This window comes from Mus pahari, chromosome 14 (genome assembly GCF_900095145.1).
Source record: "Mus pahari chromosome 14, PAHARI_EIJ_v1.1, whole genome shotgun sequence".
Classification (NCBI taxonomy): Eukaryota; Metazoa; Chordata; class Mammalia; order Rodentia; family Muridae; genus Mus; species Mus pahari.
Window position 1 is genome coordinate 87954449 of NC_034603.1, and position 18389 is coordinate 87972837.

Genomic DNA, 18389 nt, shown 5'->3' on the forward strand with positions numbered 1-18389 from the left:
CGGAGGGCGCCTCAGGCGGGGTTACTACCGGTCATCGTGGCCCAGCTTTCTCGAACTCCCACCCTCTGAGGCTGCCTTGGAGACTAGGTTGCGGGCAGGGACGGGAGCAGTAGGCAGGATAGGGAACACTGACGGGCGCGTGCGGCGGTCTCCGGAGTCCGCTCAGTGTCCAGGCGCGGCCATCTGGCGAGCGGGATATCACCCCTCCCCCGCCTGGTGGGAACAAAGGAGCTGCTGCGCGCCTCCCTGAGTTGCTAGTTTCCGGGACCCTCTCCCTCCCTCCCTTTAAATTCCTCTTTTCAAAGGGTTATCGAATTTGGGGGCGGGAAATGACAAAACTCACCGACCAAAAAGACACAGACTGCTCAGGGTTGGGCCCCTTGAGTGCCGAGAGAGGTTGCTCCCTTCCCTCCTGCCCTTCCACTACAGGCCCAGGCCACTAATACTGACCTCCTTATGGGGCAATGGCTGGGGGGGGGGAGGGGTAATGTCAGTGGTCCTTGACTGCAAGTTTATAGCAAAAGCCAGAGCCTCAGAGCCTTGCTTGTCAACCCTGGCTTCTAGCTTCTCCAACTGGCTGTCCACCCAGGCTTTCTGTGGAAGGAGGCTAAGCAGGGACCCTGAAGGGCAGCCTATAGGACTGGCAGGTGTATTCTGCCTACAATCTGGCTTGCCCACATGATCTCCCATTTTGCCCCATGCCTTTGTGGGTGTCTTTGGGTTTCAGGGCCAGCCTAGGAGAGTTTTACAAAAGGCCTGTACACATACTAGCCAGAGCAGTCCCACCCCAGTTCCTGGTGCCTTGAGATAGGCCATGTTGCCTTCTCACTGGCCAGGCTGCTGGCCAATAAGTGGTCAGCAGAGCTCTGCCCTCTGCAGCTGTCAGGGTCTCGGCTGGAGGAGATGTAACCCAGGGATGTAGAGTCTGGGCCGTGCACAGAGCAGGATGCTGGGGGCAGAGCAGACTTCTCTGATCATCTTTTCACCAACGGAAGTTGGAGGGAGGGCTACATCTCAGAAACATGTGACGAAGAAAGTGGATTGCACTCCGGGCGTGGTGGCACACGCCTTTAATCTCAGCACTTTAGTGCAACTTGGAAGGCAGAGGCAGGCGGATTTCTGAGTTCAAGGCCAGCCTGGTCTATAGAGTGAGTTCCAGGACAGCCAGGGCTACACAGAGAAAACCCTGTTTCAAGAAGAAAAAAAAAAAAAAAAGTGGATTGCCATATGTGGATATGGGAGAGCCATGTCAGGATGGCCTGCCATGGCCCTTGCCGGCCGGTCAGGAAAGCAGCACAGTGTACCTAGGTGGGCTCTTGTGAAGGCATCCTATGGCTCGCTCTGCATATGCACCTTGAGAGCGACCTGCTGCAGACCTGCAGCAGCAGACCCGCAGCAGCAGGAGCGGTCTGCTGCCTAGGCCTGAGGTTTTCAAGCGGCATCCAAGACCACATTACTGAGTGTTGGCTTTCCTGAGATGTTTGGCCTAGACATGGGAGCCAGCCAGCCAGGAATCACTGTCAGGATTGTACACACACAGATGCAAAAATGAAGCTGCAAGAGTCACATGATTAGTCAAGGACACACAACAACCTGGACCTGGGAGCTGCCTCTGTCCCTGCAGCCCTGTGTATCTGATGCCCAGCAAGGCTAAGGCCATGGGCCTCTTTAAGTCCTGCTGTGGACAGGAAATGGTTAGGCAGGTCTCAAGATGAGGCTTGGTGTTTTTGGTTTTTCCAAGACAGGGTTTCTCTGTGTAGCCCTGGCTGTCCTGGAACTCACTCTGTAGACCAGGCTGGCCTTGAACTCAGATATCCATCCACTTGCCTCTGCCTCCCGAGTGCTGGGATTAAAGGGTGTGCCACCACGCCCAGCAATGAGGTTTTCAGTAGGCAGATGAGTCTGATCCCGAGAGATTGGGCCTCTGGGTGGCCAGGTCCATGCTCCCAGGAGGACCTCTTACACAGTGTTCCTTGGGGACTTACTTTGCAGGTGACCACTCTATTCTGCCCACCAGGTTCTAGAGGACAGTGTCACCGACAGGGCGAGTGCCCAGTGGCTGTGGGTGGTGACAGGCAGGGGGGCAGAGGCCAGCTCAGGCTCCAGGCCGGCATTTCCCAAGTAGGACAAGACAGACAACTTCACAGGCCAAGCAGATGGAGGAGGCTTTAATTGTTCTTTAGCATCAGGAAGGCCATCATTTGGGAGGCTATCCTGTGCTCGCAACCCACCTGTATACCCTGTATAGTCTCATTCCCAACTTGTACAAGCACAGGCCCCATGTACAAGGTGGAGTCCCTGTGTGGTCCCCTACAGGAGGCTGAGACTTAGTCCTTGAGGTTGTAGTTGCGGATCCTACGGGGTCGCTGCTGCTGGCAGTTTGTAGGTTTAGCTGGGTGAGACTTGCTGGGTCTGGGGTGTGTGGCTTTTGGCTGAGCTTCCATCTTTAGCCCTTTGACAGCAAAGGCCTTTTGTATGGGGTCAGGGCTCCGGTTGACCTTTTGGAAACAGCTGGGTCCCGGAAGTGCTGGACACTCTACAGGAAAGAAGTAGAAAAAGATGTAGGTTAGGAACATAGGAAGGGAAGGTGGGTATGTGCTCAGAGTTAGTCACATCATAACAACCTGTAGGGAATCATATTCTGTTTTCCTTTGTGGGAGCCTGTACAGGCCAGTAGGCCCTCCATAGTGACCTAGCCCTAGCCAATGGCAGCAACTGTGTTGGGTCCTGACTAGGGTGCAAGAGGTGTGTGGGGGCACGGGCTTCACATATTTTGAACTGATCCTGGGCCTGCCTCTCCCCTAGTACACAGAAATCTGGGCTCTGGAAACAAAAGAAAGCAAAAACCAAAACAGCTGTGACTGTTTCCTAAGGGCTGGGGGCGGGGGCAGGTGGCCCCCCACCCATTCAAGCCAGGCCACCCCATTGAGAGTTCAACCCCTCCTCGTCCTATCCCTGGGGCCTGAGTGTAACAGGGAGTGTTCATGACCGCTTCTGACCACTTGCATCCCTAACAGAGACAGCCCAAGGACTGTCTGGCAAGCTGTACTCCACACAGGCACAGGCTAAAGCCTAGAGCAGTTCTGCTAGTGTCCACTTGGGCCATAGTCTAAGTGGACATTTTACTGCTGCTGCTACTGCAGCTGCTGCTAGGACCCAGACAGAATGGGTAAGTGCCTGCTAGTAAGCCACTTCTAACTTTGTAGATGACCATCTTTGTTTTTGGAGTTTTTCTGTCCTTTGAGTCTTTGACACTAAAAATGTATATCTTTGCTAAAACCATTTCATTTCCCTCGGGGATACACAGACCCGTCCTTCCTCCCTGCAGCCTGGCCCAGCAGACAGGAAGCTTCTGGTTTTACCTGGAACTCACTATATAAACTGCTTGAAATTAGAGACATGCCTGCCTCTGCCTCCCAAGTGCAGGGGTGAAGAGCATGGCACCCCATGCTTTCTCTTTACAGCTGATTCTGGTGTCCTGGGGACACAGCCCCACTGCTTGCCAGCCTTAACTAAGCTGCCTTATGAGGAATGAGGCAACCTGGAGGAGATATGCATGTCTGTCTGTCCAGAGTTGAGGAGTCCGCTGCTCTGTGACTCCCATGGACCTGGAACATGCTGAATGGGCACTGACTAGGGTAAGAGTCAGCACAGGCACAGAGTGCCGTGGGCATGGAGCCTGAGTGCTTGCATGGGCTCCAGGGAAGTGAACTGCCCTCCTCCCTGCTTCCCATCCTGTTTATTTCTACTTTGCCATCCCAAGACTATACAGGAGTCTCTTTCTCTTTGTGTCTGTCTCTTTTAAGTCAGGGTCTTGCTTTGTAATCCAGGCTGGCGTCAAACTCATGGCAATCCTCCTGCTTCAGCCTTGTGGGAACTGGGGCTACATATATGTGATATTATGTCCATCAGCCTTGTGAGAACTAGGTTACATGTATGTGATACTATGTCCATCAACCTTGTGAGAACTGGGTTACATGTATGTGATACTATGTCCAGCTTTCTGAGGAGACTTTTTGAAACATTTAGAACCAGCAACCTCATTAGGGCCATTTCTGCTGTAGTTCCTGCTGGAACAGGCTCTGCTGTCTGACTCAGGAGCCATCCTGGACCCTGAAGATTCCTGCTAGCTGAGTGTGGTTCTCCAGACCCAGGCCACCCTTCTCTTACACAGATGTTCCCACCCCATCTCTCTCCCAGACACCAGCTACCATAACACATGGCTCTTCCCCCTCCAAGTCTTCCAGAAGTCATCCTGAAGGGGCAGGAATCACAGAAAGGGCTTCATGCTAGATCCTCTTGCTGCCCACCTGGCACAGGCAGGGGCTCACAGTGGAGCTGTCACTCAGACCAGTGTCAGACAAGTAACTTCTAACTGGCACCGAGAGCTCTAGACACATTCACTTGAACTGTTCCTGAGTAGGTCTGGTCAGAGGAAGAACCGGACGCTCTGCTTCTTGTGGCCTTTGGTTTCTGCTCCTGGCCTCTCTTTAGACATTCCTCCCTGTGTGGGGAAGGAGGTACCTGGCCCAACTCCCAGGCCTTCTGGGCAGGGGGCCCCAGCCCACTACTCTGTAGCTGAGAGGCATGACACTAGGTATCTGAAGCCTGTCTGGGGCCCGAGTCCCTGGACTAGAGGTTTGGTCCCCACCTGCGCTGACCTGAGGTCTGACCAGTAACTGCCCATAACACCCACGCTCCCTATCTGGCACTCTCTTTTGTCACTCACTTGGGCTTTTGAGTAGTAGGCACCAGGGAGAAGTCAGGACAAACAGATGTCTAGGACATTGTCAGCCAAATACTCCTGAACAGCAGCCTCCGGACTGATCTGCCTCTGCCCAGCACCTGACTTATGGAAAGTTCTGTTTCTGTAAGATATTTTAGTCCCTGTGGCTCTTAGTGGAGGGAGAGGTATTGGAGTCTTATGGGTCCATGTGTGGGGTTACTGCAGAGCCTTGGCATGTCTTCGCTGAACTGATCCTGGAGTCTGGGGAGGGGCCTGGCTCTCATCTATACTAAAGACTATCAAGGGTAATGCTTTCTGAGCCTCCCCTGTCCTGCTCCTGAAATTCCTAGGTCCACAAGTCACCTTCAGAGCTATTGTCCCAGCTGCTTGACTCCAGGATATGGTGTGACCTCCCAGCTCCATGGATACCTTGATGTGGCTTTGCAAAGAACTGGACTCAGTGAGGTCTCCAGAAGCTGCCTTGGAGCTGGGGAGGGCTTGCCCTGGTCCTGGCCACAGCTTAAGGCTCAGTACACATTGTGACCCTAGGCACAGCAGTCAAGACCTTTCTGTTCCATCTTAGGCTTGGCTGCTCAGCCAGCCCTGTCTTTGTGGGTTAACCAGCCTTCACTGAGATCTCTCTATCCCCATGGGATCGTGTGTGCACCTAGCTTTCTTGGCGTTTATACCCTGAGCCTTTTTCCATCATGCTTATCGATTAGGTCGTATTACACTTCTGGCCCTTCAGACTCTCCAAGGCTCCCAGAGTCCAAGCCCTCAGCATGGCCTGCACGGGTGAACACCATCTTGCTTCCTCAGCCCTCATGTCCACGTGCAGTGGCCTGACATCCCCATTCCTGCCTCACGCATTTCTCTAAAGGAGCCTTTACTCTCAGGTAATCAGATGCTACCTCACTCCTCACCATCACCTCGGGCACCCAAAGCTGCACGGCCAGCAGCTTGGGCTCCATCCAGGGGCCTCTTGGATGCCATGTTCTCTAGAGCTGCACCACAGCAGAAAAGCAAGGAGTGTCCACTGCCACAGGGTTCAGAGAGGGAACCCTCAGTGGGTAGGGCACACCATCCCTCCTCAAGATGACTTTGGCAGCTGTGGACACTGGATGGACCTGTCTCTTTCTGGCTGTTCTGCCTACATCAAGACATCTGTATAGTGAGCAGACAGAGAGAGGTTGTGTCCAACAGGTACTTGCCTGTGCAGCTACCTGGCCGAACTCTAATTCTGCCTCTGATAAGAGTGATAGCTACAGGAGGAGCCAAACCGTGAGGTGGCCTCAGAACTGGCTTGCCTCTGGATACATTCTCTAGAAGACACAGACAATAGTGTGGGCAGAAGGTGAGAGAGGCAGGGGGGGGGGGTCCAGGGATGTAACAGGAATCTCAGTTGTTTGAGAAGCTGTGAACCTGCCTCAGGATTTGCACTGTTCCTGTTCTCCGCACATAAACTCCTGTGTGTGTTCAAATGGTGCGTTGCTCTATCAGATGTTCTTTGAGGGTGGACACCTTGTGTTTGGCTAGCTTCTAGATAAAACTCATGACAGAGGAACTTTTGCAGGCTCTGCCTACCAACTTGAGGTTCCAGGCAGGCTCCTGAGCATCCCAAGCTATGCTGGCAGAACAGACCTAGACTGTGGCAGAGCCAGTCAAGGCTGGTGAGAGGCTGTTAGGCCCTCACCGATGGCTACACTGTGGGTAGCCAGCCCCTCATTATCTGCATCTCACCTCACTGTGGCCCCTCAGGGCTGCTGTACCTTAGCTGTTCTCTGATTTCCCAGCCCAGGACAGCTGAGTGAGGCAATGTTTCCCACATCTACCAGTGTGGCCATATGGGGAGAGGCTGTTGGCCACGCTGACACAAGCTGCCCAGCTTGCTCAAGACATCATGGGCGGCTGGCCAGGTCAAAGGCCTCCTCTGAAATCATTCTCTGAAGGTTTGGCCCATGACCCTTTGGACCCCATGAGCTACTTTCCATGCCCCCGGGAAGCAGAGGCAGAGGATGGCATGCCTGCAGCACATGCTGGAAGGGTGCACTCACCCAGACATGGGCTGAGGCCAGGGTCAGAGCCACACAGCTCAACACAATGCCCTGGCTACCTCTGTCAGTTCTCAGCTTCAGCATCATCTATGAAGGACAGGAGACCTTCTCCCCCAGACTGAAAGGTGGGTAAGAACTCCAGGAAGACCAGCAGGCCAGTTCCACCTGACTAATGCTCTGCACCTCTTGGGTCCACAGGGCATCAGGCTCTGGAACAAAAAGGTCTTGCTGGGCTAGAAGAGGGGTACAGGTTGGATGAGGGTAGACATTTACCCAGTGCTATGCTTCTCTGGGTTAGGGATGCAGGACCAGTACTGCAGAATGCCGTGCCAGTGTGCACTCAGAGGTGAGGTTCCTCCCAGGAGCAGTGCATGTGGCACTCCTACCTCAGTTGCCTTCAGCTCCCTCCACACCTCTGAGTGCTCATGACAGATGTTTCTAAGACAGGCAGGAAAGCTACAGGGCCTCACTTACTGTAAGGAGAGGGGAGGCCCTGGGATTCTCAGACTGGGCCACTGTGGCGATCAGTCAGGAATTAACATGAGATTATGCACAGGTGCTCCCGGCAGGCCTGGTCTTCCCACTCTTCCCTTAGACCTTCTTGAGTTCTGCCCATAGTGGTTTAGGAACATACAATGCTTCCGTGTTCTCTGGCTTAAGGCCCGAGGCCATTGTCCTCAGGAGAGCATGGGCCAGCCACTCTGGCTGGTGACGAGGGTCTCTCTGGTCACGAGGACACTGTGGTTGTGACATCTGCTGGTATTCCAGATGTTTCACTTGCACCTCCACCTGCATTCCACTATAGGCAGCTGCACTGGGCCTGCTCAATGAGGGGGCCCCAGATATTCAGTGAGGGGGCTCAGCCCCAGATACAGAATGATATGAACTTTGCAAATTTATACAGTCAGTAATAGAATAAAGCGTCCTATTAGCCTGTTAATTGGCTTTCCATTTTAGACAAAAGTCAGTACCCCAGAGAACACTGTTTCTCCTGAGTACCCATCCAATCTCTTATCTCCAATTCTCAATGTCAGACCTGACAGGACATGGCCTTTGCCCTACTACACTGATTAGTTCTGAAGTATAATTGGGAAGGCCACATTTCCTAATCCCGAACTTGAATGGAATGGGATGTTCTACTGAAGAACTGCTGCCAGGGTTCCCAGCAATTGTGACCTGAGAGCCAGCCCATGGTGCCCTGGCTGAGGAAGTCAGGGGGCAAGTAGTGCCTGATGTGTGTGGAGAGTGAGCGCGCGTGTGCGCGCGCGCGCGCGCACACACACACACACACACACACACACACACCAAAGCTCTACCACTGCAGACCCCAGGGTATACAGTTTTCAAGGGTAAGGATGAAATGAAGGGCAGCACTATTTACCTGGGGTCAGACTCAGCCCAAACTCTTCTGTTTCTCTGTTCTGAATTGTAAACACAACTTTCTAGGCACTGGAGGTATACAGCACAGGCTCTTAAATGTGAAAGGATAATTCTGGTTTGGGCTTGTTTGTTTGCTTGCTTGTTTTGAGCCAGGGTCTCTCTGTGTAGGCCTGGCTGTCCTGGAATTAAATGTGAAGACCAGGCTGTTGTGTTCACAGAGATCTTGAGTGCTGAGACTAAAGGCATGTGCCACCACACTCGGGGACTCTGGCTCTAATATAGACCCTCTACTAAAGGGTCCGGCTTACACCTAGACCCTCTAGTAGGAACCTCTAAAGGAGGGAGAGGCCAGAAGTGGTGGTGCATGCCTTTAATCTCAGCACTGGAGAGGCAGAGGCAGGTAGATCTCTGGGAGTGAGACCCTGTTTTAAAAGGAGAGAGAGAGAGAGAGAGAGAGAGAGAGAGAGAGAGAGAGAGAGAGAGAGAATGAATTGAGAATTTTAGGACATAGTCAAGTCCTAGCTTCTCCAAATTATCCATAAAACTAGAAGACCACTAAGAGCCGGCCGATGGCCCACACCTGTAACTGTAGAACGTAGGAGGCAGAAGTACATGTTCAGCACGGGTCAGAGAGTGAGGCCGTATCTCAAAAATCCAAAAACAGACCACATTTGTGGGCCTTTAGTTCCAGTAAAAGCAGGCAGATCTCTGTGAGTCTGAGGCCAGCCTGGTCTACAGAGTGAGTTCCAGGACAGCCAGGGCTACACAGAGAAACCCTGTCTCGAAACAAACAATGGGGTTGGAAAATGTCTCCATAGCTGAAACAGAGTGCTTGCTGTACAAACTTGCAAAGATGGAAGGAGAGAACTGAAGTAATTGTCCTCTGACTTCTAAGTAGGTGAGTGGGATACACATGCCCTGCCCCAATACACACGCATGCATGCACACACACACGCGCACACACATTCAAGCACACTAAACCATAAAACAAATACAGGCAAAACTAAATCAGTACTAAGCACACTGCGGCAATGTCAAGCTCATGGCTGCCCCTCAAGGCTGGCCCCACACCAGGTCTGCCGCTGCTTCTCCGTGCTCACTTCTGCAGAGATAAAGTACCGGGCAAGGTTTAAGGCCTGTCTGTGAGGACACGTATCTATAAATCAGGGATATAAAGCACCTTTTTACAGTTCTGGGCATAGACCTCAAGACTTGTGTATGCTAAGCACACACTCCAGCCCCTGCTAGGAGAAATGCTTAGCTTGATAAAGGTCCCATTGAGAAGCACACAGCAATCATCACATTTAGAACTTTAGCCTAATCCCCTTCGATTTAGGAAGGATACAAGACAACTACTGTCACCACTCCTGTTACCATGGTGCTGGGAGGCCCAGCCAACTCTTTAAGAAAAGGAAAAGGGGTGTATGGCCTGGAAGAGAAGAAACGAAGGAAGACTGCATCATCTACTTAGCGGAGAGAGAAACAAAGCCAAACTGTGAAGGTCTATTCAGGAGCTCAGAAAGGCAAGCACCCCACCTACACTCCAGGCCCCTTTCTGAAGCTGTAAGAGCCACAATTTTAGAAACAGCAAAACTGAAGTGGCCTGCCACCATCTTGCAATGAAGTTTTCCTGGCAGTGCCCCAGGTGCAGTGTCTGGGCCTGAATGGGCAGGAACACACCTCAGGGCCAGATACCTGCTTGGCAATCTAGGAAGTCAATTGCTTTATACCCTGGGTTTTTGTTTTTGTTTTTGTTTGTTTGTTGTTGTTTTTTTTAAATGTTTTTAGGTCTTGTTTCTTCACACTGAATATCCACAGCAGACTTTCACTAAAGCATTGGGGGTGGGGGTGGTCAGGCTCCTCCACTAGCTTTGTCCCTTGGGTTCTACTACAACTCCCACGATGATGGAGCTCCTGGCCTGCTTGTCAGCAATAACAGCCTCCCTTGGTGTCCCTAAATGCCACAGAGGAGAACAATTAAGTAGCCTCCAGTGGCTTGGTGAGAATTATAAGCATCCTTCAAGGATCTCAAGTGACTTCCAAACAATACACTTAGCAAGATAAGGCATTTCCTACCTAGTCTTGGCTTGATTTTGTCTTTGATGGACCCCGATCTCCAAGGAGAAAGAATGTAGTAGTACTCTGTGTGTGTGTGTGTGTGTGTGTGTGTTGCGCACATGCATGTGTGTGTGTTGGGGGAGGGGCTCACATGTGCACAGCATGCATTCTGGAAGCTGCAGGACAACCTGTGGGAGTTATTTCCTCTCATAGAGTGGGTCCCTAGATGGAACTCAGGTTGTCAGGCTCAGAGGCAGGTACCCTAAGTGGTGAGTCATCTCTCAAGCTTCTTAAGTCATTTTTATTAAGGAGTAATTTATATACAATAGACTGCATCTTTCTAGAACTTCCTAGCAACTTATCTATTTTGTAAAGTATCTGCCCAAATATTTCAATAATTTTTCTTGTTTTCTTTTTTTTCTTGAATCCAAGTTTCATGCATCCCAGGGTGGCCTCAAACTTGTGACTCTAAACTTCTGAACCTCCTGCTTTTGCCTCCTGAGTGCTGGGATTATAGGTGGATACCATCATTCTCCCTTTATGTAACACTGGGGATTGAACCCAGGGCTTTGGGAATGCTAGGGCAGGCAGGTACCCTACCAACTGAGCTATTTATCCCAAGCTCTAAATTGTCAATTCAGATGTTCTGGATATGAGTTTTTAATATGTTCTTGTTTGCCCGTTTTGAGACAGGATCTCATTGTGTAGACAAAGCTGGCCTCTAATTTGTGATTCTCCTGCCTCAGTCTCTTGAGTGCTGGGATTATAAGTGTATGCTGCCAGGTTTGTTTTGTAGTGTTGGGGGTTAAAGTGGGGCCTTCTGGGGTGAAAGTCATGGCTAACGGCACTTGTTGCTTCTGTACAAGACCCGGGTTCAATTCCACACACTCATAACTAACCCATAAAACCATCCATAACTCCAGTTCAGGGAATCCAATGCCCTCTTCTGACTTTGGAAAGCACCAGGCAAACATTGTACACATTCCTACGGGCAAAACCCTCTCACACATGAAATAAAATAAACACATTGTAGACATTCCTACAGGCAAAACCCTCTCACACATGAAATAAAATAAACATATTGTACACATTCATACAGGCAAAACCCTGTCACACATGAAATAAAATAAAGCAATAAACGGGGACCTTGCACAATATCAGATGAATAGTCTGTCACGGAGCTTCACTTAATGTGTCTGGGTTGTGGTTGTTTTGTTTGGAGACAGGGTCTCCCTGTGTAGCTCTGGCTGCCTGGATCTCACTGCAGACCAGACTGGCCTCGAACTCAGAGATCTTTTTGCCTTGCTTCCCAAGTACTGGAATTAAAGGTGCATGTGACTGTGCCTGGAGAGCGTGTGTGTGTGTGTGTGTGTGTGTGTGTGTGTGTGTGTGTGTGTTCCTGGGAACAGACCCTTTGTGTGATGCTGGAATAAAGAGTGCTTCCTGACGGGCATAGTGGTGCTGAGGAGACTGGAGAGGGCAGGAAGTGCTTTCTCTTTACAATCTGCTTGTCCCCTTTCTTGCTTTGTTATGTTGTAGGGTTACCAACGCAGACAAGAGGGGAGCTTGGGCGTCGGGGGGAACATGGGCGTCAGGGGGGAGCTCGGGCGTCAGGCTCTCTCCGAAGCTGGAAGCTACAGGTTCTTCACTTGCCTTCTTGATGCACTAAATTGCTTGGTTTTGAGCCAGGATCTCACTGTAGTTCAAGCTGGCCTGAAACTCACTATGTTGTCCAGGATGGCTTAGAAGTAATGTAAATCCTACAGTCTGTCTCCTAAATGCAATGATTACAGGTATGAGCAGCCAGACCTTGCTTGAATTAATTTTTTCTTTAATCAATTAAAATGTAAACATTTTAAAATGTAATGTGTAGCCGGGCGTGGTGGCGCACGCCTTTAATCCCAGCACTTGGGAGGCAGAGACAGGCGGATTTCTGAGTTCGAGGTCAGCCTGGTCTACAGAGTGAGTTCCAGGACAGGCAGTCATGGCTAAACAGAGAAACCCTGTCTCGAAAAACAAAAAATATAAATAAATAAATAAATAAATAAATAAATAAATAAATAAATAAGTAACATTAAAAAATAAATAAAAAATAAAATGTAATGTGTTATTGCATGAGTTTATATGCATCACATGCATGCAGATGCCTGTGTAGGCCAGAGGGTGTTGTATCACTTGTTAACTAGAGTGGAATTACAGGCAGTTGTGAGCTGACACAGGTGCTGGAAACCCAATCTAGATCCTCTGCAAGAACAGTAAGTGCTCTTAACCACTGAGCTATCCGTACAGCTCCTATATTTCAATTATCAGATTATCACCATCATTATTAACACTATTATTGTATGGGTCTGTATATATGTGTGTGTGCGTGCACAAACATGGTTGATAGAGGACAATGTTCAAGAGCCATCCGTTTCTTTCTCCTTCCTTCCTTTTTTTTTTCTTTTTTTCCGAGACAGGGTTTCTTTGTGTAACCCTGGCTGTCCTGGAACTCACTCTGGCTGGCCTAGAATCAGCTCTGTAGACTGAGCTGGCACCAAACTCACAGAGATCCACCTGCCTCTGCCTCTGCCTCTGCTTTTCTAGTGCTGGGATTAAAGTTGTGGGTTATCACACCAGGAGACTCTGTGTGTGTGTGTGTGTGTGTGTGTGTGTTTGTGTGTGTGTGTGTGTGTGTGGTCCAAACAGGATTTCTCTGTGTAGCCCTAGCTGTCCTGAAACTTGCTCTGTAGACTTGGCTGGCCCCAAACTCAGAGATCCACCTGCTTCTGCCACCTGAGTGCTGGAATTCAAGGCCAGAGACATTGCTGCCTGGCTCTATTCTTTTTGTTTAGTTTTGTTTTTTTCGAGACAGGGTTTCTCTGTGTAGCCCTGGCTGTAGCTCACTTTGTAGACCAGGCTGGCCTCGAACCCCAAAATCCACCTGCCTCTGCCTCCCAAGTGCTGGGATTAAAGGCGTGTGCTACCATACCCGGCTGGCTCTATCCTTTTTTAAAAATCTAAATCATCATGAAAATGAAAATGTTTAAGATAAGCCTAGTGTGGTGGCACATTCTTTTAATCCCAGCACAAGGCAGAGGCAGAAGGATCTCTGTGAGTTCCAGAAAAGGAAAAAAGAAAGGAAGGAAGGAAATGTTTAAGTTCAAAACAAAAGGAGGCTGGGTGTGGTGGTTCACACTGTAATTTCAACCCCTGAGAGGCAGAGATGCAGGAGGATTGCAAGTTCAAATTCAAGCTAAAAGAAAGGAAAGAGGCAATATGGTCGGGGCAGGGGAGAGCGCTCATGTTGAAAAGATTCTCACCTTTCATCTGATTCACTCAGTACTGGCTGGAGTGTGACAAAAATGGGTACAGGGTTACTGCTGTAACACAAACCTCTACACTACAAATCGGCTAATAGATGATGTCACAACTCCAGCCCAGCCCCCTATGGCTCCCACTTCAGTTATTTCCTTGCCTGTGGGCCTGGGAGGAAAACACATGTATGTTCATGGACCTTAATATTCTCTTTGATGTTGGGATGTCTAAGTATCACCTCCATCAGAAAGGTAGCTGAGACCTGCGTCCTCAATACCAAATGAGGTAGAAGTGTGTTGGGTCTCTTCAGAGATTCCTGATGCGTTTTCACAAAAGCTTTGCTTTCGTGCACTCAGTCATACATTCAACTCAGTTGAGACAGTTCTGCCACTGGACTCTTGGTAAGCTTTCCAAGTGAAATGTGTATAGGACCCAGTGCTAAACGCCTAAACGCCGGGGTCAGTATGGCTGCTGTACACAAGCTCACCTACACATCCTGGCATTGCAATTTATGGTGAATGAGGCCTTTTGTTTTGTCCCTATTTCCTGGCTCACAGTTGCTAAAACCATAGTGGAGTCACACCCTAACATCTACCGGGCTTGACTCCCAGCCGTCTCGTTCCCCACCACTAAACATGCCCCAGTCCTCTTACGGATGCCTCAGCATTTATACACAAGTGTTGAAAGATGCCACTGACTAAGTCACCTCTTGGCTCCATATAACTTAACATAAACAACTGCTATACTATATTGTTGGGGATGTCAGAATAAAGTGTGTACATGTTTAATACAAATTCTGCTTTAAAAAGCATCTTCAGGGCTGGTGAGATGGCTCAGCAGGTAAGAGCACTGACTGCTCTTCCAGAGGTCCTGAGTTCAAATCCCAGCAACCATATGGTGGCTCACAACCATCTGTAACAAGATCTGATGCCCTCTTCTGGAGTGTCTGAAGTCAGGTACAGAGTAATTACATATAATAAATAAATAAATCTTAAAAAAAAAAAGCATCTTCAACCCATTCTGGTTGAAATTGGGTGTGCAGATTAGCTCTATTTTCTGCTTGCTTGGCCTTTTTTCCTGTTGGCAAAGCAACACCATCTACTGGACTCATGACAACACTTATTCAGCAGGATAAACAGTACAAATGACTACGTTAAGAAAATATTATGGTTTGCTACATGGCCTGAAGACAAAGCTATAGCGGGGTATGGTAGGCAAGTCCTCTGCCACAGAGCCCAAGCTGGAATTGCAGGCCTTTGCCACAAGGTTCAGATAAAAAGCCTATTTCAGTTAACTTCCTTGTTGGAGATGTTGCTCCATGGGAGAGGACTCGCCTACTGTGTACGTGACCCTGGGCTCAGTTCTCTCAGTATAGCAAAATTGAGGGACTAAATAAAGTTACTTTCTTTGTAAGGTTGGAACTGGCAGCTAGAACAAGAGGAAAATAACCAATTAGGCAACACTGGTTAGGCTATTCTGTGCGAGGATTAGGGTGGCAAGAACTCTGTTATCTTGCCAGTTGAAAGTGGCCTGGTTGGGAATCTGGCTGTTTCTCTAGGTCTGATTTCTGCAAGGTGAGGTAAACAGCTTGGCTTGAAGTTGGACAGGGACAGCAATTCTCTGCTGACACCTAGCCTGGTCTACCACTGGACCCCAACAGTGCCCTGCTATTTCTGCATTCCTGTTTTCCCAGCGACTCCTGGCTTTCCAGCCGGAGCCGGAGCCGGAGCCAGGACCATTCCCTCCGTTTCTTGGCTACTGCATTGTACTCCTTGTGTCCCTTCTGGAGATCTTGTTTCTGTGTGCTGTGCCTGCATTTGTGTAGATATGACTGTGTGTATGCTGGGTGTTTTTATAGAGGCACACCTGGGACTAGTATGTCCTGCCTGCTGCACAGACGCTTTCATGTGGAAACACTCCTTTGCTGGGACTTTAATCCTTGCACAGAAAAAAGTAACCTAAAGCAGCTGCGTTAACTGGTCAGTCGTTTTTCTGTTGCTGGATTCTTGGCTTTCTTAATCTACGTTTAGACTTTTTTTTTTTTTGAGGGGGGGGGAGTGTCTCATGGCTGTGGTGACATACTCCTGTAGTCTCAGCACCTTGGATATGGAGGCAGGAGGATGAGTTCAAGGTCAGACATAATGAGCGTACCCACACGTCACCCCAAGCTGTATTTGATCCATCCTGTCTTTGTTTTTTTGTTTTGTTTTGTTTTGTTTTTGTTTTTTGAGACAGGGTTTCTCTGTATAGCCTTGGCTGTCCTCGAACTCAGAAATCCACCTGCCTCTGCCTCCCAAGTACTGGGATTAAAGGCGTGCACCACCACTGCCCAGTGATCCGTCCCATCTTACTTATAGAGAAAAGAGATGGGGCTGCAGAGCATGGGAGCCCAGGTTCCATCTCCAGCACCCACATGGCTGCTCACAACTGTCTGTGACTCTAGTCCCAGAGAATATAGCAGTCTCTTCAGGCCTCAGACATACATGTAGGCAGAGCATCCTCGTATACAGAATACATATGCTTCCTGTCCTGGTCGGGAACTCCCAGGTTCCACTGATCCTTCCGCCTTAGTCTGTGGAGTAACATGTTACTATACAGGTCTATAGGTGCGTGTCACTGCCTTGGTGTGTGGGCTCCTGGGGACAGTCCAAGTCAGATAACAGAATGTTTAGACCCTGTAAAATACACTTTATTTTGTGAAACTAGAGATTGAACTAAATTACATCTGCCAGGTGAGACCTATTTAAACAAACAAACAAAAAAGGCCTCACATAGCCTCAAACTCCATCCACAGCTGGACGGCTTGGCTTTCCCGCCTTTGCCCCCACGTGCTAGGACGACAGACTATGGCGCTGTGCTTATTTATGCCATGTTGGGAAGGAAACCTGTGGACTCTAGGTCCACACTTATCAACTGAACATCCTCAGCCCCTGGTGTTCTAACACTGAGCTACATGCCAGCTATATTAGTTTTTTTTTTTCCTTTCTTTCCTTTTTGTTTTTTTGAAACAGGGTTTCTCTGTGTGGCCCTGGACTCATTTTGTAGACCAGGCTGGTCTGGAATCCAGAGATCTGCCGCCTGCCCCTGCCTCTGCCTCCTGAGTGCCGGGCTCTGAGGCATGTGCCATCACTCAGGCAGGTGTGTCTGTTTGTGTTTTAGTTACTGTTCTTGGAGACAAGGTTTCTGTGCAGTTAGCCTTGTACTTTCAACGTGACCACTAAAGTTACTGGAAGGAATAGAAACCATCCAGGAGTGTTCTGTATTTCCAAGTGGAAACCCTTGTTTGTGGCTTGTAATTTCTGAGAGAAGCCTGTCAGGATATTTATCTTCCTTTTACAAGTACGATGTGCTAGTTTTTCTTTGATAGCGTTATGGTTTTATTTTTTTATCTCCTTCTTTTAAAAAATGTATTTTATTAGTATGTGTGTGTGAATATGTGTAAGTAAGTGCATGATGTAAATGGAGAGTCCACAGTGCGTGTTTGGAGGCCAGAAGATAATCTGTGGAGTTAACCTCTTCCACCTGTCTGGGTTACAGGGATCCAGCTCAGAGCACCAGGTCTGTCTGGCAAACGCAGATACATAGTGCCCTCCAGACAAGCCAGAACTACAAAGTGAACTTTATCAAACCAAACAAACAAACAGTTCTCATCGAGAACAAGCCACACATCCTCACCAGCATCGGCTGTCACCTGAGGTTATGATCTTAGCCATTCTGATTGGTGGAATCTCAGGGGCATTTCCCTGATGACCAAGGACTTTGAACATTTCTTTAAGTGCTTCTTAGCCATTTGAGATTCCTTTGTTGTGAATTCTCTGTTTATTTTTATACCGCATTTTTTTGATTGGGTTGTCTGATTTTTTTTGGAGGTTAGTTTCTTGAGTTTTTTTTTTTTTTTTAAGTATTTTGGATATTAGCTTTCCATTGGATGTGGGGTTAGTGAAGTTTTTTTTCCCATTCTGTAGGTTGCTGATCTGTCCTATTGTCTATGACTCTTGCCTTACAGAAGCTTTTCAGTTTCATGAGGTCCCATTTATCACTTGCTGATCTTAGAGCCTGAGCCATTAGAGTTCTGTTTAGGAAATCCTCTTGGGCCGATGAGCTCACTCTTTCATTGCTGGTAGGATTACAAACTGGAACAACCACTCTGGAAATCAATCTGGAAGTTCCTCAGAAAATTGGAAATAGATTTATCTGAAGACCCAGCTATACCACTCTTGGGCATATAGCCAAAAGATGCCCCACCATACCACAGGGGCACAGGCTCTACTACATTCATAGCTACTTCATCTGTGATAGCCAGAAGCTGGAAACAACCCAGATGACCAACAATGGAAGAATGGATACAGAAAATGTGGTTCATTTACATAATACAATACTATTCAGCTATTAAAAACAAGGACATCGGGCTGGTGAGATGGCTCAGCAGGTAAGAACACTGACTGCTCTTCTGAAGGTCCTGAGTTCAAATCCCAGCAACCACATGGTGGCTCACAATCACCCATAATGAGATCTTACACTCTCTTCTGGTGTGTCAGGAGACAGCTACAGTGTACTTATGTATAATAATAAATAAAGATTTGAGCCGGAGCAAGTGGGGCCGACTGGAGAGAGCAGAAGTCCTACAAATTCAATTCTCAACAACCACATGAAGCTCACAACCATCTGTACAGCTACAGTGTACTCATATACATTAAATAAATAAGCTTTTAAAAAAAGGCATTAGATTCCTCTGATATGGATCATATTTTATACACTTCATATGTCTTATAAAATTGTGATGTGATGCTAGACATGTTCTTTTTTTTCTTTCTTTTTTTATTTTTGGAGACAGGGTCTCACTATGTAGCCCAGGCTGCCCTCAAAGTGGATTA

General features: G+C 48.7%; 1 protein-coding gene across 2 annotated transcripts in view; it reads right to left on the reverse strand.

Annotated features, from left to right (window-relative positions):
- Positions 1 to 2172: 2172 nt before the first annotated feature.
- Positions 2173 to 18389, reverse strand: part of Ccdc57 (coiled-coil domain containing 57) — a 90495-nt gene continuing 74278 nt past the window's right edge. For both annotated transcript variants that reach the window (XM_029545551.1, XM_029545550.1), the window contains one exon: positions 2173 to 2536. In XM_029545551.1, the coding sequence (XP_029401411.1) occupies positions 2328 to 2536 (209 nt within the window). In that variant the 3' untranslated portion in view covers positions 2173 to 2327. The remainder of the gene's footprint in view (positions 2537 to 18389) is intronic.